This window comes from Anser cygnoides, chromosome 6 (assembly GCF_040182565.1).
Source record: "Anser cygnoides isolate HZ-2024a breed goose chromosome 6, Taihu_goose_T2T_genome, whole genome shotgun sequence".
Taxonomy (NCBI): Eukaryota; Metazoa; Chordata; class Aves; order Anseriformes; family Anatidae; genus Anser; species Anser cygnoides.
Genome location: NC_089878.1, coordinates 40,907,469 through 40,934,995, shown reverse-complemented (window position 1 = coordinate 40,934,995; position 27,527 = coordinate 40,907,469). Strand labels below are relative to the sequence as shown.

Below are 27,527 nucleotides of genomic sequence, written 5' to 3'. Positions count from 1 at the left end.
TCAAAAAGATTATTTCTTCAAGCAGACCTGAGAGCATCCTGTCCCGCCAGCTGCAGTTACTGTATGGTTCAGAAGAACCATCTGCTGGGAATATTCGATTGAACGCAATTAATTCACAACAGAAAACAGCATTTGCAATCTCATCCTCGAGCCAGCTACCTTTCCGCCCATCTCTGCCACTTCACCTGTTGCAAAAATAAATAAAATCACAACAACACACACCTCACCACCACGGAGCTGCCCATAAAAAATCATTTGAACTAGAATTGTTATTCATAGCACGAGCATGCTCAGCGCTGCCCTGTCCCCTTCCAGCACACTGCGCGCTGGCTGCCTCATTCTGCTTCAGGCTGGGGAGAGGCCAGACCCAGCTTCCCCTTAACGTGATGCTCACCAGAAAACCCGTACCTCTCCTAGAGCTATCCTGAAGTTATTTAGCTATGGTCAGAACTGAATCTCCTGCCATTCACGCTAAGCCTTGAGTTCGCAGGGCGGTCTCCAGGCTCTCGTGCAGCTGGCTGCAGGACCCAAGGCAGCTCTGGGAACGGGGAGGGAGGGCTGCTCGTGGAAAGGCTTCCAGCTCTGATGCATGTCCTGGGAACTTACTGCTGTCTGATAAATCCTGAGGAGGTGACGACGTTGCACAAACAACGGTGCATCAAGCACCACGAAGTATGTTCAGCCGCCTACACAGAAAAGTAAGGAGCAAGCAGCAAAGGAAGAACCCGCCCCTCTGGGTGCAGAGCCTACGCTGCGGGGAAGCAGCACTGCTCACCTACCGACAGGACATTTCACAAGTTTCTGCACATGCCACTGGTATACGCAGGGACTGCTGAAAGGCTGTCCAGTATTAATTTTCTTCTTAAGCAGGAAGTAAGCTTAAGACGTACGTGTTGTTTCCTTCGATCGTGATACAAAAATAGATGCAAGTAAAGACGACTTGACCGAAAGCCAGCTCCAGGTTAATTAGGACAACGCTTGCAAGTCGTTAACCAATGCCACCAACCCAATGCGGCGACAGCTCGCTCTTGTAACACCCAGCTCCTGTACGTACCACTTGTATGCTCAGAGACGTGCGGCGAGACATCAGAGGGGATTTCTGACAGCTGCGTCCCAGTCTACGAACTGAGACTGCCTACATTTTACATCTACACTGAAGTTGTCTTTATGAATCATTTACAACGCAGTAATTATGACTAAAAAGGCATGGAAAGTTTACCTCTTTTACCTCTAAACACATTTTGTGTAAGCAGAATCTTTCCTCTCTAATCATAAGAGTGACTTCAAATACTGGATTACCATGGCCCATTTAAATTTTTATCAGTATGTTGACTATTGTTGTCTTTATATATATATATATATAAAATATTCTTATGTACTTAAATACTGTAATTATGTTGCTTTTTATGTTCACAGATAATCTATATCCTCAGAGTTATAAATAGTATATTTGCCAATCTAAAACAAAGATGATGGTACAGAAGCAGGTACTTTACAGAAGAAAAAAAATAAGAAGTGATACACTTAATTTCTACCATAATAGCTCATGAGGCTTACAGTAAAGGAAATTTAGTAGCCTGTTGGATGGGAAGCTAGAAATGCTATCATGAACTTTTGCAATTGCTCCACCAGAACACACAATTTCAGCAGAAACAAATAAATTTTTGCAAGATCTCCATAACAAAGCAAAACACAGCTCTGATGTCATTTTATTTTCAAAACATTCACTGGCGTGGGAATAGATATCACTATGTATTACAGCAAAAATATTTAGGGCACTGAATAAAACCACAAGTCAGATAAGCTAAGTCTGGATTGAGGGGACTGGAATCCAAGCTTTACTCAAAACCACACAGGTTTGGAGCTGTCTGCACAGTACTTCAAAACGGTGGTTATTCTAATACACAACACCCCAACCTTCATACTGTTTCCAAGCCTTCAGCTACGACTGCCAATGACAACAGGTGGTTTTGTTGCAATTATTTATGAAAGTCTTTGGTGAATTAACAGCCCTTATCTACTAAACAATGTTTTCCTAAACCCTAAAGCTTTTAAGTGAGAACGTTCAGCAATTCTGGTTTACTGAAATTGCAATCTAACTCCACTTGGCACCAGAGTATAGGAATCAGTCAAGGATACAGTTTTAAACTCGACAGTACTAGCTTTTGTTATTTAAAAAAAAAAAAAAACAACAAAAAAACTATTTTATCCTTAATTTTTGATCAGATAAACTTTTTTCCCATTTCAGTAATATGACAAAAAGAAACACGCAATCAATTTCCAATAAAATTGTTCCATGTCTTCATATTGCATACACCGTCATAATTTTGCAGACAGTACTATAATCAAAGTGTTCTTCAGGGATCACAGAACAATATGCAAAGTATAGCATCAGATTCAATACTGCATTTACCAGGCTTTCAAGTAGAAAGATTATATATTCAAAATAATTTGTTTCTCAAAGCTGAGAGCAAGTGGCAGCAGTGCTCCTCGTACACAGAGATGAGGTTTTCACACGGAGATTCTAACCAGCACACAACGGGGAATTCAGGAAATTCAATGCAAAAGCATCATTTCAAGTAGCCCAAGGAACAGAGTACTTTAAAATGAAAAGTCCAGTATTGCATAACATTTTGCCAACCCAAAAGTGTACAAAGGGTAAATTCATACTTAGTTCCAGATTCCAATTAAAAACTTAAATTCTCCAATTCCAATTTAAATTTGAGTGGTGGTGGCAGTGGCATATGCCAGGGCTGTAGGTTTTTTTTTTTTGTTTGTTTGTTTTTAACCTAGATAACCTAGATTTACTTTTTCAGAAGTTGATAATGTTCAAATAAAATTTATTGTTTTAATATTAAATATTTTTCTTCACAAATCATCCAATTAAATAGTGAAAAGGTCAACCAATTACAGACATTTCAGAAAGTGTAATTGATTGAAGAAATCCCAACGAATACTTCAAAAATAATAATAAGAGTTTAAAAGCAAGCTTACAGGTAAGTACCTTTCACAAATGAAAAAGGAATCACAGAACATCAACTCTTTTTGTAGGTCGAATGCCTTCTGTTTAAAAAATGATCTTGATATAAAAAAGGAACTTAATGTAATTACTTTTTTTTCTACTACGTATCAGACATTTTATATTGTTTTTGCTGAAAAAACATACAAGACTCAGCCTTCATTACAGCAAAAGGTCAGATACTAAGATATCTGAAAATAAAACAAAGTACTGCAGATCCTGGTATTTTCTCTGTTTGAATTGGAAAAACAATTTAGAAAGTACAGAGAATAATATGGGGCCAAATAATTAAAAAATATATCTATGACCTTCAGAGATATCTCAGACTTGGCACTTACCCCTCAGAGCAGGCAGCAGAGACCTCTCTTTCTTGTCATCACACTTATTACATTCACTGAAGTATAAAAGTAAAAAGACGTCCACAAGTACCCACATGAGAGAAGTGGCTAGAACCACCTTGCAGTAAACAAATCTCCTCATTGCTTTCCTTTGTCGCTAGCTAAAATGCTAAAGAAAGACTGCAGTTGCTGAGATGTATCAACTCCCGCAGTTAAAATCCAACAGGAAAGCAGAGACAGGCATCCCACTGCAATTAAAAGAAAACAGGTCATATTTAGCTAACAAGTACACACAGTCTGAATTGAAAAAAACACATCTTAACACTGCACTTTCATATCACGTATTTGTTTCTTTCCGTATACGCAGGTACTTTCTGTTTTCCAACACAAGCTAAAGCCTTTCTACCATCTCCCCATGAACAGCAACCTTTTAAACTCTCATACTTCACAGGTAGTCTCCATACATGCCTGCATTTAGAAGCACAATACTTTAATCATTCTAATGATATATATAATCATTCTAATGCAATGTAACAAATTTTAGTAAAGAGCATACAAAAGGCCAAAGTAGTGGTAACAGATTGTGCTAACCAATATCCATCATTTTGCTGAACATTAGACGTTTACACAAAGAACAGAAGTTTCCTTTTTCCTCAAAGAAAGAGTTTATAATGCTACTTTAAATAAGTTCTCTGAAGACTAGAAGCTTTCTTTTTTTTTAATCTTGCATTAAAAAAAAAATTGCACACAGCCTTACCACCAAAAATACCTGCCAGAGAATATGGCACTTACCCATCTACATGTTTAGGCTCTTGTATAAAGTTTGGTCAACAAAAGCTAAGTGTGAGGGTCTCTATATTTAGTCTCTACTTTACGAAGTTATGTTGAGGGTATATTTAAACACTTTACTCTTACCATTATAAACTGCATTCCACGTCAAGAGTGGGAGTTCTGCTTCGGCCGTGTTCCCAAAGCGCTGCCTCAGCCCCGAACCACCGGATACCCTTCCAGGTGCCTGTAAAACACAAACAGAAGGCATCCTTACCACTTGACTGCCTTTTCTAGAATAGAAACAAGGCGCTTATGAAGAAAGCTCTCATAAGTTTTGCCCACATTTTAACCTACCTATCTTAACAAAGCTTCATTTTATATATAACACTTTTCTATCTTAGTTTGGGTGGGGGGGGATAATTATAACAAACTAAGTTTCTCCATCCAGCTGTACCCCAAGGGGCAGATCGCCTGGTTTAACGACTCGCTCCCGGCCCAGCTTTGCTCCCCTTGCCGTGTTACGTATGGTGAATCCCACGTTACGTACGGTGAATCGGCGTCTGTCCCTTCCAGAGCCATCGCCCCACAGCACACAGCCACAGACGCCTGCCGCACACGGGGAGACGTGAGAGGACCACAGACACCACACCGAGCTCTCCCCCCTGCTCAACGCAGGAAGAACAGTGCTAAGGGAGCTTCCCTAAGGGGTCATTTTCATTTTAAATAGTTCCAAAATATTTTATAAGAAGTTTAAATTACATTTTAGTTGCAATTCATTTGAACAAACGAGATGGAAGAGAGTGAACAATACAGTTTTTCAAATTATTCTTTAAGTGCTATTTTATTATGCAATAGTCAATAAAGTTTTTCATCTGTCTTAAATGTAAATGCAGCCAATAGCTCTTTTCCTCACCGAAATGATTCCCAGCCAGTTGATTTAAAATTTCAAGGGCTGTGGAATACTTGTTTTAGGTTAGCACAATTCACGTTCCCACCAGCCAACAGGAACAGTTTAATGACAGGAAGAAAATGGCAAAGAAAAAAACCAAATTAACACTGATCTTTATTAGAAGAAAAGAGGAGAAAATAGCAGAAGTGTTAACCCTCCCCACGCAGCCTGCATCACCATGGTGGCTGTAATTGGCTTTTGTAGCCCTGAGTAGAATAGTTACTTGTTCAGCACCAGCTGAGATACAAAGGCACTTCCTCCCCAGGCACTTAATAATACAGAAGAAATTTTTTCTTCATCAATTCCTGTTTTAATATAACTGAGTAAACCTCAGAAGTATAGCAGTCGTAGAGAGATGATTGGAAAAATCTTCCGTTCCCAGTGCTGTGTGGTTTTTAAACAAATAATCTGTACAAGAACCACCGCAGTCCGCTACAGCACTGCTAGCCGTGCAGGTTTCGGGGGCTCAAATAAAGGCAGGGCAACAAGCTATTCTAATGTTAACAGCAATGACAACTTTTTTTTAAAAAAAAGCATTAACGTTTTGATTTAAAAAAATTATTTCTTCAAAAAAATTGAAACCTGCGTTGACCTGGAGGTGCAGCGAAGGCCGGGTAACTCCGATCCTGCACCGGCACGGCGCCTGGCTGCGGGGTGGCGCCGCGCCGCCTGTGCGAGAGGCCTCTGTCCTCACCTTCCAACCATTGACCCAGCCAAAAATCGCTCCGCTAAGAAGTGAGGATTACCAGGGGCGGAGAACCACGACTTCCACTCCTCGTGCCCTATAAATATTGGTTTTCGGGAAGACATTAAGTGGCGATTTCACTGCCCACGGAAAGCCACCCGCAGTTCCTTCGGCTCAACAGTCCACGCCATCCCAGTCGCCTGCACCCCCAGGAGGCCTGACCATGGGCCAGCCGCGCACATGAGGCCGACGTTTTGGACCTCAAATTCAGCAGCTGGGCCTTGGGGCAGGAGGGAGCCCCCGATCACCCTCCCAGACGCAGGAGGATGCGGCCCACGCGGTGGGATCGGGGCTGCCCGCTCTCCCTGAGGCCTTCTGGCACCAGCCGCGTCCCGCAGCCGGCAGGGCCGAGCGGCCGTCCCGCTCCCTGGCGGGCCCAGCCAGCACCAAGCTCATTATTATTATTTTTATTTTTTTTTTAAGAAAATATATTTAGAAAAACCTATTTGTACTGAATTCCAAATGGATACATATGAATGGCCAGGATACGCTAATGGAATCGTTTTTCAATTCAACACCCAAGTTGAATTTGAAAAAAATATACATAGTTTCAGGCAAAATTACTTTTTTTAATAAAATGGAAGTTTGTAACTGGAATATATTTACATTTAGCTCTGTTTCAGGATGGACATTTCTTCCCCTCACCCGAACCTCACACTCGGGCAGTAATTTGACGATTGTTTTGACCAGCTAAGATGGCTTTTCTGAAAAGTACTAGAAGGAAAATATTTGCCTAGCCCTTGGTTTGGCACAGAGGAGCAATCTTCTTCCTTCTGCAATCTGAAGGTAACAAAATGCAATAAATGAATAAATAAAATGCAAAGCCCAGACCACTCGCACTGGTCTCGGGACGCTTCTATAAAACACTGCGCGTGAAGAGAGCGTGGGAAGTTCAGGCACCCAAGGTGGGGAAACAGAGAAACCCACACGCTGTTACGGGGCAACAGGAGGCAGGTCCCCAGACGTGCACGCAGCAGGGCCGCCAACAAGCGGGCTCCTTCCAGAACCCCGTCCGGGGGACGCCCGGCACCCTCCTGGCACGTTGGGTGCCCGTGGCCGGCACTGCTCACTGGGTCGGGGGGACCTTTCCGCACCATCTCAGCCATTCTTATGGCCCACAGCCCCTCCTCCCAACCTCAAAAACAATGAAGCTCTCCAAATAATATGTTCTTTTTGTTTGTTTTTTACTAAAATACAAAGCGATGAGGTTTCAGGAGAAGGAGGAAGGTGAACGTGCTGGGCTTTTCAGCTACCACTTTAAGAATAAAGCCGATTTAAAAACAGTATCTCGCAGCAACAAAGCAAGGGAAATCCCTGCCCCAAAAAAAACTGCAGTTTGGCAGTGCTGTAAGCAATAAAAACAGGGCTTTAAAATAGAAAACGGTATGCAAATTTAGAAGTCATGTGCATTGCCAGGCTTTCCTAAAACTGCCACAATAAAATGCTGTGGTAAGAGAATGTTACGCAGGGTGCAAATTCAGGCTCTGAAAAACTGGCAGAATTCGAGGCAATTTGTGGTTTGGTGGCTCTCTTTCTCAGGCACTAAAGAGACCCCTCCGCAGAGCCCACTCTCACTCGGCACACGCAGCAGGTCCCATCCACAGAAGGAAGCAGCGCTTCAGCATTTCTCCCCACACGTCACCGCACAGCCCCGTGCCCCATTTATTTCACACAGCCGAGCCACGCTCGGAACGAGGAACGTTTAATTTCCTCGGGGACTCACAGCTACGGCATTCATCACTACTCCATGCAGTTGCCTAAGCAGCTTTTAATTTAGTTCCATGGTATTTCTGCAAGATTTTTAAAAAAATGATGAAAACCGATCCTTTCTTTAGAAACAAGGGGAGCGTTCCCAGGGCCAGGGCTTTGAGCAGCCCCCACCAGCTTTGCTCCCTGGCGATGCTCACCCCCTCCAAGGCTGGACATGCAGCCCACACCAGCACACTGACTACACCCACAACCATCTCTTGAGCCAGTACGTTCCTGCCGATGATAAAAAAAAAAAGGACCGGCCCCATGGTCTCCTTTGGGGGGCTCCCTCCGTGGCCTCCCCACGGCAGCACTTTTCGCAGCACTGTATGAACACCTTTTGCAGCACTGGAAGTAGCTTTCTGTAACATGCCTGTTGATTACCTTCATCTGGGTGCCTTTCAGAAGCATCCTTCTATTTCACAGCCCAATGGTTTCCTCTGACTGCTTTTTGTTTTCACACTTTATCAGCGTGATTTGCAGTGATTTCAGGCTCAGGTGTGGACCTAAGACACTAATTGTGGCAACACAGCAGTGGGACTAAGAGCAAGTCCAAGGCAGCAGCTCTTCAAGGACTGCATGCAAAATTGTTTTATTCAGAACAAAATTAATGGAGCTTTATCCCCGTACATTTTCAAATGGCCAGTAACTGTAAATCAGTATGAGTACATCCTTGAATGGCCTCTTAATCTACCACCACTCTTACAGCTGCATATGAATTAAATGTCCTAATCCTTGGGCAAGACAGAAACAAACTGCTTACAGAAGTTCCTCCAAAGAAAATCAGAAGAATCGCCCAATTTATCACTCAGCACTTTTAACTGTGCTTTTCCTATTAAGCCAGTAGAGACCTAGAGCCCACCTACACTCTGGATGTAATCCTAGAGCTGAGATTACACCTCACAGATCAGTACCAGCACTGGTATCAGAACTTCAGCCCGAACTCCCAGCCCTGGAGCCTCCAACCTCTGCGAAGCCCCCGTTAGCCACCCGGGCTCACAGCAATGCCTACGCTGACTAACGACTTCTGAACCAACTTGCAGACGCTTAGCTAAGAAGGGATGCAAACTGGAAGTTATTGCTACAGTGAAAGCCACTGTTTGGTTCAGAAACAACCCCTCATGGCATGCAATCAGAAATGGAGATGAATGCCGTTTTTCCAAGTCGACGCCGTTCCCGATGGCGGCAGTCAAAGCTTAATGAAGTGCCTGCAGGAGCCGGAGCCCGGTGAAACCACAGCCAAACCTGCCACGTGCCCTAGGACCGCGTTCTGGGCACGAGGGGGACACTGAGCACACCCCCCTTTGCCACACGCGGCCCCATCTGTGGCAGAGCCATGCCAGGCTGGCAGCGGGGGGAGCTCTGGGCAGCACCGAGGGGAACAACGAAGCACCCCAAAGTCCCACCGACACCTCACGGGGACAGAAAAGGGAGCCCCGCTTCCATCTCCTGCTTGGCAGGCACCCGAGTTTCGCCACAGACGAGGAAAGCTTTAATGGGTACGACGCCGAGAGCAGCAGAGGCACAGCCCCAGCGGTACCCGCAGCAATTTGCCTTCTCGGGGGAGGACAGGCAGAGCTGTGTCTCTGCATCGCATCCCGGCTCTTGCTGCTGCCATTAAGCAGCACGTATTGCAGGTGCAATGCCTCACAGCTGCAAAGCAAAATCGGAAATGCCTATTCCTGATAATCTGCTATTTGTCTGGGTGTTTTATAGCATAGATTTCATTAAGCAGTGTCGGATAAAGCTACGCATTTCCATATAGACTACGTCCCCAATAACTGCACAGCATCATACTACAAGCAGAATCCCTCCTACTCACTTCCTTTACACCCCTTTAAACTGAAAATATTGAGGGGGAAAACACGGTATTGGGGCATGGGGGAACAGAAAACGGCCTGGCTGACCTCTGGGGGTACACACCAATGGCTGCGTACAACCTTCAGATCACAGGTGCTTTAGAAAGGCGAGCAAGTGGATGGAGTTACAGTATGTTATGACTCAGGTGGTAATTTCCTGCCTTTTCATTATTTAACCGAGGCACACTGCATTTTCCAGTGAATCTATTATCTGTCACACAGACCATTCTTTTAACATATGCAACTTTACCGCCTCAGTCAGCACTGAAACTTATTCTGTTTGACATCTCTATATGTTAGCAAGCAGTTCAGTTCACAGCCTTTCAAATGCTCCCCTCATACTTACTGAAGGAATTTAGGCTAGAGGCTAAGAAACAGAAAACTCAGATGCCCATAGCTATTGTTGTGATACTGACCGCGAGAGTACAGCACATGAGACCAGCAGACCACTTTATGAACTGGCCAATTCAGAAACATTAAGTCACTGCTTTGGACAAAATCCTTGCTATAATGCAACATTTGGCACTCAAATGAGGGTTATATTAACAAAAGCTGAGTTTGTGATAGGGGCAGAATGATTGTTAAAAACAGAAGCTACTCAGTAGTGAAAGCGCCCATAAAGCCTCCAGGAAAGCCACGTTTCAACCTTCCAAAGCTGATCTACAGCACACGCCTGCTCTACCAGATCCGTTTGGATCTGGCTTCTGCAAAAGACGGGTAGGTCAGCTGAAGAGTACTCGGGAAGAAGTTTGCTGGAGGAAATTCTCCAGAAGAAGTAGGAGTGATCACAAATGTCCTTTTTGTTTGTCCTTTGTTCTAAGGAGAACAGACCAGAGTCCACTTCATCTGAAATCTGGAGTTCCCAGTCCTCACCTCTGACAAACCAAAGAACGAACGCGATGCTTCCCGTAGCTTTCCTGCGATTCACTGAAGCTGCAGGAGGAGAGACAGGCAACAACGATATTTAAGCACGGGAAGCAGAGAGATTTGGCACAGAAAGATTTTTGTCAACCTCTGCTGCAGAATCAGAGTGCAACGTAGGCAGTGCTGCACCAAATGGCAGCCGGCCAGCGTGAAGGGACAGGCTCTATATAAACAGAACTGCATCCATGCGTGCTAGGACCGCGGCATCACAAAGTTAGATCCAACAAGCTGAAGTCCACTGCTTAAGTTTCGATGCCATATGTGCTACATTGCATTACAAATTACATTTTTCAGAGTTGCTACGTGAGTAATTATCATTTAAAATGAAGAAGCAAGCTTGCTTTAAAAATGACTAAGGATTGCCACCCTATTTTTCCGAGACATGCCTTCATTTTAAATAAATATATTTAAAACAAATTTCACCTACGAAAAAAGCTGACTTAACATTGATTGAACCAAACCTAAATACATACTATACTCTCCAAAAAAGCGTGAATCATCATCAAATACCATAAGAGGTTTATTAATTCATGTATAGTTACCTGAAGAACTTACAATATTCAAACCGTCAATCCCTGAGATCGATACAGGAAGCTCTTTCACATTTAGTAAGAAAAAAAACATCTGGTGCATCTAGTGGAGCTATCAAGTGTTTTGTGTCTTAAGAATTAGCTTCTCCCCCTCTCTCCTCTCCTGAAATAGGCAGCTTGACATTTAAAAATAGACCTATTCTTCATTTTAAAAAGCATTTCCATGGCTCTGAAATTAAAGTGGAAAAGACTTATTAATTCATCTAACCAAACTTCTTAGTAATAAAAGTCTACTCTATTTCATGCTGCTTTGTTCCGACCGGAGTTGAGCAATGTGCCTGGCACCAGTTTTTCACAGAATCAATGCCTCAAAGCAACACATGTCTTGGATCCCCAATATCTAGACCAAAAAAAAAAAGCTTTTTGTGTTCAGAGCAGCCTCACTGTAAGCCACTTAGCCTGTAAAGGATGTCGAATTTGTAAATAATTCCCTTGCCTTCAGCCCATGCCTTCACACACCGGCCTTGTACTACAGCAGACTGTTTCTACAGACCTGTTGGCAAGAAGCACAAAATATGTAAACCCAACTGAAATACTGACCCTAAAAGAATATGGGGACAAACCCGATACCCAAGTATCAGAAGACAATCCCAGGTGCTGTAACAGATTGGAAATGCCAAGTCCCCCTCCGGCTCCTTCCCCTCCTGCCATCCCCGAGGTGCAGCCATCCAGCGATGGCTACAAACACGCGAGCAGACCTCGGTCACCGGCCTGCAGGGCTTCTCCTCGCCTCGGCAGCTGGAGGCGAAGCCTCCCCAGCCCGCTCTCCACCCTGCCCTGGCAGGCGACAGGCGCGGTGACCCTGCAGGCCGCTGCGTGGCCTTGTCGCAGCTAACGGACACGGGAACCCCACCAGCTCTGTTTGTTTTCAGATGGTGGGTGCTCTCCCACACACACCACTGAAATCACAAGTAACAAGTACTTGAGTGGTACTGACGGCTTGGCAGACACCACCCAGAACCAGCTTTCTAGCCCTTCAAACACGAATAAAATGCTGGAGCAAGTCAGACACCAACCAGGCAAAGCTTATGTGCCAAGCACCCAAGGAAGAACACAGCCCGAGCACCGGAGGATCTCCTGACAAACGTGTGGCTCGCCAGCGCCAACACGACGTGTCCCACGGAGATGCGGAACCAGCTGCCCTGGCCGCAACAACCCATGCTGGCACATTCGTCATCAACATCAGAGTAAGACCGAAAAAACAGCTAAACACTTGTGTTGCACCAACCCCACTCATTCAACGGGCAAAGACATTTCTGCGAGTAAAGACAGAACCACAAGCCCAAAACTTTAAACCCCTGAAACCAGCATCACTTAAAAAACAACCAACCAACAAAAAACCTACCGGTGCCTTCCGTAAGACGGTCTCCTGCAGGAGTGCTGTTCGTAAGGCTGGCTTCTCACCGAGCGCTGCCAGAAAGGGCAGTGACCGACTCAGCACCGGCGCACAGCGCTCGGCAGCGGCCGCCGACTCGACCCAGAAGATGAGCTGAGCAGACAGCAGCGGCAGGATCCCTGCTCACACGAACCTGGAGGACGTGGCTGCCAAGGAGCGTTTGCAGCTGCGCCAGCTGAAGGTGCGCTCTTCCCTGCTTGGTGATGAGAGCGGCCCGGCCGCTCTTTTTTCTGCGTACCTGAGCCAAAGAAACCCCTTTAAAATGCTGAGAAATCCGAACTCTGTCACTGTTTCCGATCCCACAAAACGGCCTTGAAATAGCAAAGTTTGTGAACACTAAAAAGGCCGTTTTTGACAACCTAGATATTTCACATCATACTCACTCTAACTTGAAACTGAATCATCAAAAAGTAGTCGAGTACATACTAATTCTTTCTTAATCTCTAAGTTTTTGAAGAAAAACAGGCATGCCAAAAGCACACAGATCTCACTACACTGTATATAATTTTTATTCAGTATTTCCTACGTTCATAAATGTGACTCACATACCTTCAGGAAAAGTATTTTCTTGAATGCATCTGCTAACGTCACAAAAAAACACTAGAATTGTTACTTACCTTACACAGAAGAATATGACAAGGTTTCCGAGTTTCTTATTTCCAAGCATTTCTGCTTTTCTTCCTTGGCCTTAATTTTTCTGTCATCCGACAGAGGCGTCAGGTAGCGCTCTGCTATATTTTGCCTCAACCCAAAGCAACTGTGCTTAACGCTACGAGGAAAGTAACGCAGTCTGATTCTAAAATATAAAGTGGTCATCAGCTTTGCTGCAGCTGGTGAGGAACGCTTTTACAACTTATTCTTCCCTAGTAGGAGGGTTCTTGGGGTATGGATGATGGGAACAGATACGCCACCTCTTTTCTTCCGAAATGCTTAGGGAGAATCATTTTGGTTTTTTTTGGAGGGGGAGGCGGGAGTTAACAGACATAAATCCCCAGACCATACAGGGCTATGTCGTCCTCCCCTTCGTTCTTGATTTGTGCCTGAAAGGCGAAGCTGTTTATGCTCGTATTTTCTTACAGCTCGCCCGCAGCCGAAGAGGAGGCTGCCAGGCTGGCTTTCCACCCGACTCCTCCAGCCTCGGCGCCTCACGGTAACGCGCACTCATCGTCCGCGAGTCGCAAGCACCAGCCGCACGTACGGGCGCAGCGACAGGAAGGCACTGCAGGGCTTGTTCCTCAGAGCTCTGCTCCAGCGAAGAAATCGCTTCCAGACCTCACAGAAGAGATCCCAGGGGAAGCCAGATTTATGCTGTATTACGCTCTCAGTTTAAAGCTAGCCGTAACTACTTCTTAATGAAAAAAAAAAATCCTACAGCATCTGTAGTAACGAGCCCACCTAAAGCACTACCTGAAGTACCAGCCTGCCAGTTAAATCGCAATTATAACTGCCCTCGTTAGCCCCTGCACCCTGGCACAGCTTTAGGGACCACCGCAGAGCATCGCGACCACCGGCAATCGGGCGCTGTTAACCCTGGGCACAGCACAGGGAACTGTTAAAGTCTATGTGAAGAACCAGCGCAAACCAAGACAAGATTGAAGGCCTCGCCTGCTTTCACAAAGTGTGGGAGCCGCCGAGCAGTGCGAATAACACTCGCCCTGCTGGGCGCAATGCCCAGCGCGTCCCGTCCCCTCGCCCATCCCTCCCCTCGCTGCTCCCAGGCGCCCAGAAGCACCCAGACAAATTACTCAGCCCGCCGCCGTTTTGCAGCGGCGGAGAAGCGGCGGCGGCTCCGGCAGGGAGCTCCCTTCACCGCCGGTATTTTTATCCTGAGGAAGCCACCTGCGTTTTCCGTGAGCCCGGGAGAAGTTTTTAGGCTGACCCCCGGGCACGCGGCCGGCACCCCAACTTCAGGATGCTCTGAAGGGCAGAGCCCGGCCCCAGCCCAGCCGTGCCCGGCCCCAGCCCCGCTGCCGGCGCTGGGCACGGGAGCGGCCCCGCACCGCACCCGGAGCTCCGCACCCCGAGACCCCCTCGCGGATCCCGCAGCCCACGGCGCTGCTCCGCGTCTGCCCTAAACCCCGCTCGGGTCTCCCGGAGGCGCTCGGGTCCTCTCTCTCCCGGCCCCCCGTTTCCAGAAGCGGAGATTATCGGGGGAGACAGCCGCGCACCCACACCGGGACGTAGCCCAGCCCAGCCGGCGCAGCGCCGCCCGGAGCCCCAGCCCCGGGAGGGCTCCGCCGGCTGCGGGGACCCCCCGGCACCGGCTGCCACGCACGGCAAGTCGCCGCTGGCGGCGGGGATGGCCCCTCGGCGGCAGCCCCGTCCCGCCCCGTCCCGCCCCGCTCACCTGCGCTCAGCAGCGCCGCCGCCCGCCCGGGGCCGCCGCCGCCGCCCTCCTCCTCCGCATGGCGCCGGCACGGGAGCGCCGGGAGCAGCGGCCCGGAGCGCGGCCGGGGCTGCCCTGCCCTGCGCTGGGCTGGGCTCGGCTCGGCTGGGCTGGGCCGGGCTGGGCCGGGCTCCGCTCCGCCACCGCCTCCCCGCCGTGGCGCCGCCCAACGGCTGCGGCAGCGCCCGGCTCCCGCGATACTTGGCCTGGCACGGCCCGGCACGGCTCGGCCGAGCCTCCCCGAGACCGCCGGGAGCTCGGCGGTGCTGGAGGGCTGCGGTGACGGGAACGGGCGCGGCCCCCCGGCCCGCCGCGGTGTTAACGGCACCAAGCGGTTGTGCTGCAGGCCGCCGGGTGCCGAGGGGCCCGCTCGTGCCGCCCTGAGGTGTTCCCTCAGCGGGGAGCCCTCAGCACCTCACGGGGAGCCTCGCTGCTCCTGGCGGAAGCTGTGAGCTAGTGTAACCAACCCTCCCTTGTTGCAGGTTATTAAAAGTGACTGGCACTCTTGTTCTTGCTCTCTACAGTTCCCAGTGTGTGGGGAAAGCTCCCAGCGCCTGCTAAGCGAGGGTGTTCCTGCCCCGCGTCCCAGCCCTGGCTGCCAGACCCTGCAGCAAGTTTCAGCTACCCTTCAAAACGTTGTATTTCTCCATTGAGGGGAAAAAATATATCAATTATTGTTGAAACACATGCCCTGAAGTAGATGTACGTCACCATTCTTGTGGCAAAATTCAAAGGAGGTTTCTGCCACCTCACCCAAAGAGCCTCTGCCTGCTGATCCAATGTTTTTTCACAGCGTCACCCACCGATCTTGGAGGCCCTACCTCTTGTGTCAAAATGTTTTTCGCTTAGGCTGAAGCACTGTTGATTTCGTAAGAAAATCTCACTCATTAGAAAAGGAAAGCAACACAAAGCCAGACCCTCCTGCTTACATTTACAGCCAGGTAAGGGTTGCACAGATAGGCACTCGTATTCTCAGTGGGTGGAAGGTGAGGGCTCCAGGAGGCTCCTTGTTTCGGCAGTGAGTTCGTGGCAGTGCCTCCTCCATCCTCCTACCAGTGCACCATCAGACTCAGCAGCACCAGAGCAAGGTGAAAAAGTCTCGACTTGCAACAGTTTATATAGTCACTTGCATAACATCTTTTCTGACATTGAGAACTGACTGCATAGACTAGCTGCTTTGTAATGAGAAACCTCTTAACACTTTGTATTGCTTGCACTCAGAACAAAATAGTAGAAGCATTTTTCAATATGTTCTAAAATAACATTAAATAAATAGCTTGATGGTCTTTGTTTCTCTTCTCAAAACATACAGAAGGATTGCTCAGAGTTTTTTTACTTCTCTATGGAGGTACAAAGTCAGTTCAGAGTATGTGATACAGAGCCTCCAAAGTATTAAATTATTCCTAATATAGACTTAGTATAACGAAGTAGACAACTTAGTCTAGTGGTTAGAGTGCGAGACTTGAAATCCATGGTTCTGTGCTTCTCTGAGGCTGAGCAAGTCAATTCCTCTGCATTGCAGCTTTCTTATCTCTAACCTCACGTGGGTGTTGTAAGCATTAATTGCTTTCCGTAAAGTATGTTGAGATGCAGAAATGGACGTTGCCTGTGTAAGTGCAAAGTATTCTCTGTTCATTTTTAATACTAGTATTAGGACGTTTGTTCCAAGTAGGAAGAAGCGAATCAACATAGTAGGAGAAAATAACAACCCCCAGAGTTTGGCATCCTTCTTAGTACTGGGTCAACAGGCTAAAACAATACTCCCCCTGAAAAGTAATAAATAAAAAATAAACAACAAAATTGAGTGTGCATTACTCACTCCGTCCCAGCGCCATGTTAGATTCTAGGCAACGCCACCTGTTTGAAAGAGCAACATAAAAATACTCCTGAGCAGTTCTGTCTCACAGAAGGACTGTTTTCTCCACCTAACTAGTTGCCATGCACTGTCAGAGAGCAGAAACGTTCACTTTTCACTATAATTTTCTTTTTAGTTCATATAATAGACATCTGCTATCTTTATTCATGAAAATCGCGAATCTCCAAATGTTACTAAGATACTTACTTTCAACAAGCTCCTGACAATGCAACGGCACAGATTTCTAAACTAGTGTATGAAAGACACTTTCCATGTCAAAAAGTTTTTATACCTTATTTTTTCCTCCATAGTAGTGGTTATTTCATGTGTGCGTAGCAAGACTTCTCCTGCCTTTTCCATTGTCCTTGTCCCTCCTTTAAAGGCCTCGACAACTCAGAAGTCTAGGTGATTTCAGTGAAGGTGGTGCATATTGAGCAACTCTGCTTCAGTCCTGTCGGTGGTTCTGCAGTAACCTGTCTAGTTTGTCACTGATTATTGTTTCTCTTATCCTTCGGTATATCGTGGCCAAATGATACGTAAAGCCAAGCAAAGACTTCTTTCTCCAAACCTGCATTGGATAGCGTTATATAGCAGTACTGTCCTTTTTAGAGTGACATATTCCTCACAATTTAAGAATGCAAAATAAAGCTGTGGAGGTAGAGGAATGAATAAAACATGCAAGATTAGGTATGCAAACTTTACATGTGTGGCTTGTGTAACAGTGCGGTGTTTACACGGAAGCATCTGTTTTATAATTTACTGTGGGTGAGCTGTATGCTGGTAACCATGACAAACAGAATTCCATTTTTTGAGGGGAAAATAATCCACAATACCTAATATGTAACGGTAAAGGACACATAACATAAGAATGGACATACGTGACTGAATCAAAGGCAGTGATCTAGAATGGATGCTTGGAAAGCAGTATAAGAAATAGAGAAATCATAAAGTAGCATAAAGTAAAAGATTACTTCTCTCAGCAATCTGTGTTTCCAGCAATTAGAAGTGTGGAGTTTCCAGTGTGGGGGCTGCATTCTGTCCATTGAATTTAACATACATTTATAGAAACTCTGTGAATTTATTTTAATACCTATTTTAATCTCTTTTGACTTCTGGTTTCAACAACATCTTGAGCCACAGAGTTCCAAAATTAATTATACATTTTATATTAAAAGTACCTCAAATTCTCCACATTAGTTTTGTAGTGGCTGCTTAATATTCTTGTTGGGTGGTCTTCCATTCTAGTATTTTGAAAAATGGTGGGCAGTCATCTCTGATACACTTTTTATGATATCTGTGATCTCAGATGCTTCGGTCTCTTCCTTAGTCTTTAGAGGCAGTAGGATAGTGCAGATCTCCTCAGTTACATACAGAAGCTGCACCACATCCTCACAGATAATCATCTCTCCCTGTACTTTTTTTTTCTCCTACTAGAACTTTTCTTTTTCCCTCCCAGAGAAAACAGAGATACAGAACATCCCTTTGCTTTCCAGGTACACTAGCAGCATCCCTGTCAGCCTGCTTACCAGTGGGTCGAGACCTGCTTAAGTTCACGACTGCTAAGCTTGAACGGGCTGGAATTGAATAGCACTTAAATAAAACCAGTGTGTTTTCTTGGCAAGTACTTTTAAATATTGTGTTGCATTACTTAAAATGTATATATGATGTTGTGCCAAAAAATGTATCCCTAGCTCCACTGGGATATCTACCGTGACCTTCTAACCAATCTGTCATGCCAGAAGGTAACCTTTTTTTTCTGGCAGGTGAGGCTGGAGAAAAAAAAAAATATGTATATTTATTTCCTGGCACAGATCCCTTTGACTTGTGTATGGTCTTATGCAGAAAGGAAAACAAAGCTGAAGGAAGAAGCCAATTCATTTTCGTCTGAATTTTACATCAATAATTACACAAAATATAGAAGTCTTTCCTGCCACCTAATAGAAATCAAATGGGCTGATAGATAACCGACTGACAGTTATTGCATGTATACTGCCTTTCAGTGTAATTCATTTATTATTTTTAGGTAATAGCAGCCCTATACTGTTCTACTTACTCAATTTTATTGCTTTCTCTATATTATCTTTTCAAATGCAGAACCGCAGGTAAACCAAATGTAACTATTCATCAAACCCATGAAGTATCATTTATAATATTAAAGCAATCACAGCTAATGCATCAGTTAATCCCATACCTCCTCTGACAGAGATTTCCTTTACAACGACACAGCCTGGTTTTACCATTTGAAAAGAAATTGGATGACCTTTGAGATAAATTTTCCTGCCCTGTATGAGAAGGTTGAAATACCCTTGCATTTAAATACTTCATGCCCTGTACTCTCTTTATGTCCTGAACACAAATCTTAGAGCTTTTTTAAAGCAGGATATGACACTTAGTCCACTCATCTGATATAGTAGGTGTGTGTAATGATAAATTACATACATTTGGCAGTAGTTCAGTTACTTCAGACTTCACTTTCCTCGAGACTCTTAGACAAATGTCATCTGGGCTTTGTGATTTAATTTCCTTTTTTTTTTCCTTTTTTTTTTTTCACATCTTAGTAACTGCCTGTGTCTTGCCTTCCTTATTTATAAAGGGTAAACCTCAGGCTACTACAGGTTGTCCTGTCTTTCTAGAATCACTTTACCTCTGCTTCTGTTTTTTGTTGTTGTTGTTTGTTTACTCGTGTGTTAAATTGAAGAATAAAATACATTTCTCTGATAATTGAAGGGATGTCAGGGCATTAGCATTAATACCACTCCACGTTTTGCTTGTTATTTAAATGCTTCAGTCTGCTTCAAATTTGAATGGAAGAGTAAGATCAGTAAAGCTGGGAACCATCTATAAAACCAAACCTAAACCTATGCAGCGAATGGGAGTCTCTGTCTCCAGCTGTGGGCCCAGGAAGAATCTCAGCTCTCAGTGAACTCAGTGAAATCTGTTTCAGGTCCAGTGAGAAGCCAGAAGCCTGAGGTCTGCATTTACTCATTGAACCAGCCTGTGCTGGAGGTGGTAAAGAGCATTTCTGCTCATGGTTCCCTTGAATGCAGCAGCCTGCTGTTGTTTGACTGTGTGCATCCTGCAACTGGCACTCAAGCCTCTGCTCAATACCTGCTCATGGTGGTAAAGATAATATTGCAAAATTGTCCACAGTTTCAGGTGAGAATGATCAAAAGGACAGGGGCACTTTTGGATGCAAAGCTTTTATGAGGCAGGAAAATATTTGGGAAAACCCTTTTTGCTCCGAATTCAAAACACTGTTATCCAGATGCATCTATATTTGGCATTACAGAGAATTAATTTTGTCATCAACCTATTTCTTCATGTTTGATGAAATTTCATTTCAGAAATAAGGGATTTATAGCTTACTTTCCCTCAATGCACATTATCATTTATATAACTGACAGGTTTGGTTGTTAAAAGCAGTACATGAGTTTTTTTTCCAATAAAGGGCTCACATCTTTCTGACATTTATTACAAGTTTATTACTTCTATACCCTTCTGAGTGAAGCTCTTTCATCCATTGTGGGAGTGTCTGAAGTACAGATTTTTCATTACCTGTGACTTACCATTAATTTTAGGCCAGAAGTGATTTAATTTTGACTAGTTGTTAAAAACAGAAAGGGCATAAAAATACTTTAAGTCAATTAAGCTAAGAAAACTCATTTGGGAGGGGAGGGGACGCTTAACTTATGATTATTATTTTTTTCCAGGTGATAAGTTTTACCTTCCTAGGGTAGAGAGAAGTTTGGTTAGTCATTCTGATTTACTTTAGGAAACAAATCACTGCCTAGAAGACAGACTGATCTGGTTATGTCATACAGGATGTTTTCACTTCTGTGTCACCAGTATAGTGACTATATCAACGCAACTGAGTCCTTAACAGAGTGCTTAATTGTGAGGCGTCCCTGGTCCCAGAAACCAAGTAAATTAAATTCTAAGGGACGTTTCTGCATCTGCACACAGGTGCTAAAACTGGATTGCCTATTCATCTGTGAGGAAGAGGCCATCCCATGCCGGTTGTTCTCATTGCCAAAGAATGGTCCCAAGCAAGTTCAATGTTCTAACATGGATGAAGACTTAAGGAGCCTTCCTCCAAGTCCTAAATTCATGGCAAAGAACCTCAAAAATCAGTGTATGGTATACCAGGTGGTATAAGGTGTGCCAAGCACTGCCTCTGTTGGAGGACCACAGGGGCAATCGTAGCCCCTTGGGTCACAGAACTGCACTAGCTCAATAGTTGTTCCATTATGCAGGACAAGATCTGGTCCTCTGTCAAGAAGTGCATGAAATTTCCATATTTGGAGTACTTGCTTTTGATATTCGTAACATTTTACACAATCAGAGACTTTATAAGGCTCTGTCACCTTGCAAAAGCTCAGAAACAATTTTGGTCACGTCTAATATCATTTCTCTGGCTTCGCTTAGTAAAACTTACATGATAAATGAAGACATCATTTTAGTAAAATTCAATTTTCTTTGACCCTCTTCTTGTCTTCCTACAACACAATTTATTTTTCCCCTTCAAATGATCTCCTTTTTTAAAGCTAAAATTTCTGTTATTAGCGTTATCCTCTCATTTTTTTTCTTAATCTGTGCTTCCAATCTCTATCCGTGTGAATTGCAAATTGTACTTCAAAACCGTACGTAGAAACAACACTATGAACATTGGAAATCACATAGCTTTCTTATTAGAAATAGGAAGCATCTTGAATTCACCCCATAAAACTGCCTTTGGGATTTCAGCACGTTATCTTGGAAACCTCAGAGGCATCGATCAGAGAGATTACCGTCTTCTTGGTCTCAACTCGGAGGAAAAATAGTGCTTCACCAACGAGGTTAGAGTTCTTGAAATTAAAGTAAAACAGTATAGAAATGGCAGTCTTGAATTAGAAAACATGAAAAGATAATGGGAGTTTGATCCAGCTACGTGCGGGTCATGCTTGAAGCAGCCCGTAGGCCACAAGAGAACTGATTCACCCAGGGGAAGGGGGGCTGGCACACCGGGGCACGTCTGAGCTGCTCCCTTGGCAGCGAGCGAGGAAGTTTGTCTTCCTTTGAGGTGGCACTGCTTAGATGTAGCTCTCCGCCTGAGTGTTCTCATTTTCCTTCCACCTGTGTGATTGCATATTTGTAAGCCGTAAGGGCACGCAGAATGGCTTTTCTTTTTAAAATCAAGATCCCCCATCCTTTGTGAGCCAAAGGGTAGTCCAGATGTACTCGCTGCTTACAAAGTGAGCTGTGGGGAGATAAATACCTGCTGGGACTGGGAGGTGGTCGAGGCTGATGCTGCCAGAGGGCCCCGCTCTGTTGGCTCCAGCAGACTTCTGAGCACCTCTTTTCAGCTCGATGTCACACAAAACAGGGCACAGACGCTGGCTGCCTCCTTTCAACCCAGTGGGGCAGCGCACAAATCATCCATGGGGGCTGTGGAAAACCTGTAAATAATTATCAGCCCTGCGCGGGGAGGCCTGAACTGATAGGCCTGGTCTCCCAGGTGTGACCTCCATGCAGACGAGCAAGGCCTGCAGGCCACCAGAGCCGACTTTCTGCAGACATCCCTGCTTGCCCGGCCCCATGCCCTCAGAAATGGCCTGCTCAGGAGGTGTGAGGCTGGCTGTCCCCGTGCTGCACCCCACGTCCCCAGGCACACCAGCAAGGGATGGTAATTAATTTCGTACCGCTGCAAGCAGGCAGGCCTGTGGCCAGACCCTGCTCGAAAGGCAGCTTGATAGGAGAAAATTAAACACTGGCTGGAGCAGGCTTAGGACTCAGCTATCCACAGCATCCCTCTACCTTCTTTCTGGCCCAATTAATACTTAATGATTCTGTACAAAGTGATACGGCTTTAATAGGGTGGACTGAGAGAAATTTCCTTCCTGCCTCATTAGCCAGCAGTCTCCCCAGCTCTCCCGGGAATGGGAGCTGCAGGTTGAAGTTCTGTGAGGCAGAGGAGGAAATTAAATCCAAATCCTCGCATCCTGTGCAGGCACCGCAGCCACTGAGCCGAGGCCGTGCCAGAGGCACCCCTGGCACCCACTGACCCTGCCAGAGCCCTACCACCAAGCACCTAATGGCGCTCCGGGCAAACTCTCCCCTGTCACGTCTATAAGCAAGAGGGTAACTGCTCAACATCGTATTCCTAATTTCCAGACCTGTATTCATGGAGTGTGATTTGAGAAAGCTACAGCAGTATTTTAATCAGAATTATCCACCTGAAGTAGCTGTTAGATATTTATGGCGTTAACTCAGGCTTAATGGCTTTCTGCCTAGGGAAATCTTTGATTTTAATAACACATAGATCACATCCAAGTGTGACCTCATTCATATTTCGAAAACAGTTATTCTATCTACAGTGTTTTCTGGGGGTTAGTTTTGCTTCTGTCAGTAGCTGCTGCCACATTTTAAATGAGATACCACATTTTCATACGTGTAATAACGGCCAACAATCTTTTTGGCTCAAAAATAAACCGCAAATGTTCTTTCTTACAAATAAATGAACAGTCATTACCCATTGTGGTGTAAACTTGGTGTCTCACAGCACATTTGCATTTACTCCATTTAAATAAAGAGGGTTTTGACCTTGGCACCTACAACAATAACAGAAATATTACTTGTAAAAAATGAAGTGCACTGTGAAAGGAGAAACTAGATTTCCCTTTGTAAATACTCCTTCCAAATGTTTTCTCAAGGCAGAACCCAAATGTCATTTATATTGCTTGCAGAATTTCCCATGTAAAAAAAGAAATGCATTCACATTTGGTTTAATTTTGCGAGGCATTATACACATCCATCTGAAACCATGCAGTTCATTGAAATCTTTCTTGTGGTGGGAAAATGCCACCCACACCTTGGGAGAGCATCTGCTGTGCTGTAGTCAGCCTCCAAGTGACGTCCACGCCTGGAAGTGACTCAATCGCCTGGTTCAGCGCTGCTGTCAACACTTCACGCATGGCAGATCCAGAGAGGCTGCTATCCACCATCAACTTTTTCCTAACTCAGTTAGGGCTTGTAACTTCACCAGAGGAAATGGTTTGGCTTTCTCCTGCATCTCTGTGTACCCTGAAAAGAACAACGTGGTTTTGCATGCAGTCACTCATGCTGAAGGAGCACATAGCTAAGAATGAGTTAAATTTCAAGTATAGTGGAGTTTTGTGGGTTGAAGTAAATCTTGAGTCTGCATAAGAAAAGGATTAGAAGTCAAGTTCTGTGACAGTGCTAATTTGGGAACAGCTGCCCAATTCTAAGCTTATTTATTTCAGACTATCTATTAGAACTATGAGTGCTCTACTGCTGAATGGGAAAATCTTTCAAATTAAGTTCTTACAAAACAGGGGGCATTATTTACAACCAAAATTTTGAGACTTTTTCTTCCTATTCATCAATTAATTAAAATCAGAGAAGTGTTTCAATGTACTGACACCATTTGAAATTATTCTATGTGAACATAAAGCAGAATAGAAATTGTTTACACATTTTTCCTTATGAGCAATACTTTGGAGAGTTTGAAACCAGAGACTTAATACTTGCAATATCCATAGGTGTATACCTTGGGTACTTCTAACTGCTCCCATTTCCTGATTTATGTAGTTAAAATGATACAGAAACAGAATATAGGGCAAGTGCCAGGCTGCTTTCAGCTGCCACCTCTGAGCACCAGCAAAAGCTACTGTAATTCTGGGGAATGCGTTCTGCCAGGAGGGAGACACACCGGTGCGGAGTCAAGCCAAACTTTGCAGATTCATTGGGTTTCGTGGCAAAAGAGGGCTTTGTGGAACAGCCTCTCGTGCTCACTCACATCCTCCAGGTAGACTTTCTGCTGCTGGTATCATACTCTATGAAACTGAGGCTGTTTTTGTTCTGTTTTCTTTTGTTTTTATTCTAGTCGTTCCTTCTTTTTAAGATGAATCTTTTTTTTATTTTTCACTGACATTGCAGAATCTCAAGGGGTTTTTTCTTTCCTCTGGTATCAGCCCTGTCAATATTTTCCTTCCTGCAGTCATTAGACTCCCACTACAGCCAATTAATCCTGGCCATGTTCTTTTTGTTGATCAGTTCTGATTTGAAAGAATGCTGTTTGCATCTGAATTCAAAATATGATTTCCTACCACAAAGCCGTAACATCATTTATGCATTTTTAATGCTTTTTGTCAATTTGGGGAGACAGCAGAGACATTTACACATGTAGAAACAAAATAACCCAATCCAATCTCATTACTCTGTGCTTACCAAAATAAAACTGCTAGCAAAGGCGATGCCCTCAAATGTCTCTGAATATTTAAAAGATAATTTAAAACTTTATTGCCCATTGTTTTTGCAAGCCTTTTCATCATATGCAACCTATTGTCAAATCCCTTCTTCTCCCCCCAGAAGCTGTCAATTACAAGAACATTGCACATCATGACAGAAATTTATGAAGACTTCTACAAACAAACACCACACCTTGTTTTATTTTTGTGACTAACATTTCACACCATGTCTTTATAAATGTACTTTTTCTTTTTCCAGTCTTTGAAGACTATTGGCATTTTCTCTCTTTTTTCTCAGTGCTGTTTTGTTTTGTTTTCCTTTGCTTTGCCTTATTTTGGGAAGGGAAACTTTATATCATGTACGGTACCTTTGATTTCCATATTTCATCTCTCTGATAAATAGTTATCACTTGGAACATAAATTGATTTTAAATAAAATTATTCCAGTACTCTTTGAGTTTTGTTTGTGTTTTATTTCCCTGACCATTAAACATTTTCTTTTAGCTTGGGTCCGGAATTAGATCCTCGTTACAAGATCACACCGCAGTAGGAGGGAGCATCCAGGTTTTTCTCTTTTCTTCATGTCCTCATCCAGTTTTCTCCTTTGCGTCTGCATGAGTTGCCAGTAATATCTACATTTTATTCCTGCTATCCCTGTCTTACTCTCATGACTGCATGATTTCAGAGCCAAGAAATCCTCCCTCATCCTCCACTTAAACTCGTCTTCTAACTGACAGAAGCTCTCCCAGCAGCGTAGGTGCCCCGGGAAGCTTTTAACCTGGGATCCTTACCCTCAGAGCTCAGGAGCTTCGCGGCACTGCTCCTTCTTTCTCATTGCAGGTTTGGGCCACATCGAGGAGCCAGGTCAAGAAACAAACAAGACTGAATTCATGAGACCTCGACATAAACCCTCCCCTTCCCTCAAGACTTCAAAGACTTTGTTGAAACTTTATCTGTCAGCAGGCATGGAGTTAACGTTATGGATTTTCTCTTGAGTTAAAAGTGCAAAGTAAGGTTTTAGAATTAGATTCCTGTTCTCCCACAGGCATGACACTTGGTGTGGTACCATTGCTCTAGATTATTTGTATTGTTAGATTCACACATTCTGTAAAAGCTACTTGAAACTGCATGTTGTTCTAGAATAGCATGTGTAGGCTTACACCAATGAAGCTGCCACTGGGATTTCATTGTTTATGGTGGGTCCAAAACCACTTAGAGCTAACATAACAGTGCAAAAGTACATATATTACAACATGTTTTCAATTCTTATTTTCAGTCTCTTGCAAAAAAGGACGGCAAACCTGCTCACCCTGTATAAAGAAAGGAGATGACAAGCAAAGCAAACTGATGTCATCCACATTTTTCAAGGAACAGTAGGCTTTCAATAAAACATTTTTCAATAAAATGTTCTAGACACTAAGCCTAGCAGAATCTACTTTCCTGGAGACCTTCTGAAAACCTCTTCAGTGTGGTATCCCTGAGCAAAACCAGTTCAAGCTAGTGGATGTCAAAATTGACAGCGAGTTACTGATGAAATAAAAAACTAGGAATAAAGGACAAACCCATAGATGTCCGGTAGAAATATGTATAATTCACTCTAAGGTGAAGACATGAGTAGATACATTCCATTAAGTGTACGTAACCTGAGATGACTTTGAAAAGAAAAAAAAAAAGGGGAAAAAAAAAGATTCTTCAACATACTGTGCTATTGAAGGAAACCATTGTCATTGCCATTGCTTTTGGTCCCTTGCTGGAAAAGGAACAAGGAGATAAAGGCGAATTAAAAATGTGTCTTAAAATGGTAATACAGTAATAGTGACTGCTGTGTTCTTTTTCACATTTTACAGATATTTTCCTTAAAATAAGAAGAATGCAATATAAAGAAAACAAACATTAACTACAGCGCGTGACTATCGAGTGACTCGATTTTCCCCTCATTTACAGCTTGAACTACTGCAGTACAGTTGAATGGTACTGTTCTGGACTAAGTCAAAAACAACGATCATTAACGTGATACCCTACAGTGTATTCATAATGTCGTAGCATACCCTGCTTGAGTATTAACTTTCCAAGACCTCTGCTTAATTCAAGTAATTACAAGCTTATTTCAGTCTACACTAGTATCCTTATTTCTGTATTCAAATGAAAAAATAATAAAAAAAAATCTTCACATAACTTCCAAGCCAAGTAGCAATTTTAGTAGGCAGTCCATGTGAAGCCTAAATTCTTGCAAAATGACTAAGAGCACTTACTGTCCTGTGCTATGTCTGCAACGCATGACAAAGTGCCTGTCCATTGTGTGGCTCCATGCAAAAGTCCTAGCAGAAATGTGAGCATTTTAGCTTGTCGTATAGATCTATCTGGAGCTACGTCATCTCAGGAATCTCTACATCCCACTGTATCAGAAAGTACACGACCTTGCAGGAGCCTACATTGTCCTGGAAATCAATGGCTTAGGCTTCTCTATGGCTTCTCGGTTTTTGTCCTTAAGTGAACTGAGTCCTACCAGCTGGCTCCATGGCCTGTTCCTAACTGATGTGGGAAAATAGTAAAGGAGAAAAGACTTTTTCTTGCCAAGATGGAGACAAGAAGGGCAAAATAAACAAATTGTTGGGTATACAGCTTCTATTTGCTGCACTACAGATAAGGCATGCTCACCATCAGCAGGAGCTGGGCAGCTATGTCAATCAAAGCAGCACA

At 44.3% G+C, this 27,527-nt stretch overlaps 1 protein-coding gene across 7 annotated transcripts in view; it reads right to left on the bottom strand.

The window, feature by feature from the left end:
• The window catches only part of LOC106043905 (polypeptide N-acetylgalactosaminyltransferase 13), a 122,325-nt gene extending 107,482 nt beyond the window's left edge, over window positions 1–14,843 (bottom strand). The window contains exons 1-4 of one of the 7 annotated variants that reach the window (XM_066999164.1): window positions 12,958–14,616; window positions 12,290–12,578; window positions 4,273–4,372; window positions 3,358–3,605 (exon numbers count right to left, since the gene is read on the bottom strand). In XM_066999164.1, the coding sequence (XP_066855265.1) occupies window positions 3,358–3,499 (142 nt within the window). In that variant the 5' untranslated portion in view covers window positions 3,500–3,605; window positions 4,273–4,372; window positions 12,290–12,578; window positions 12,958–14,616. The other 6 variants (XM_048081000.2, XM_066999165.1, XM_048081002.2 and 3 more) reach the window with 6 other exon arrangements.
• Window positions 14,844–27,527: the final 12,684 nt, after the last annotated feature.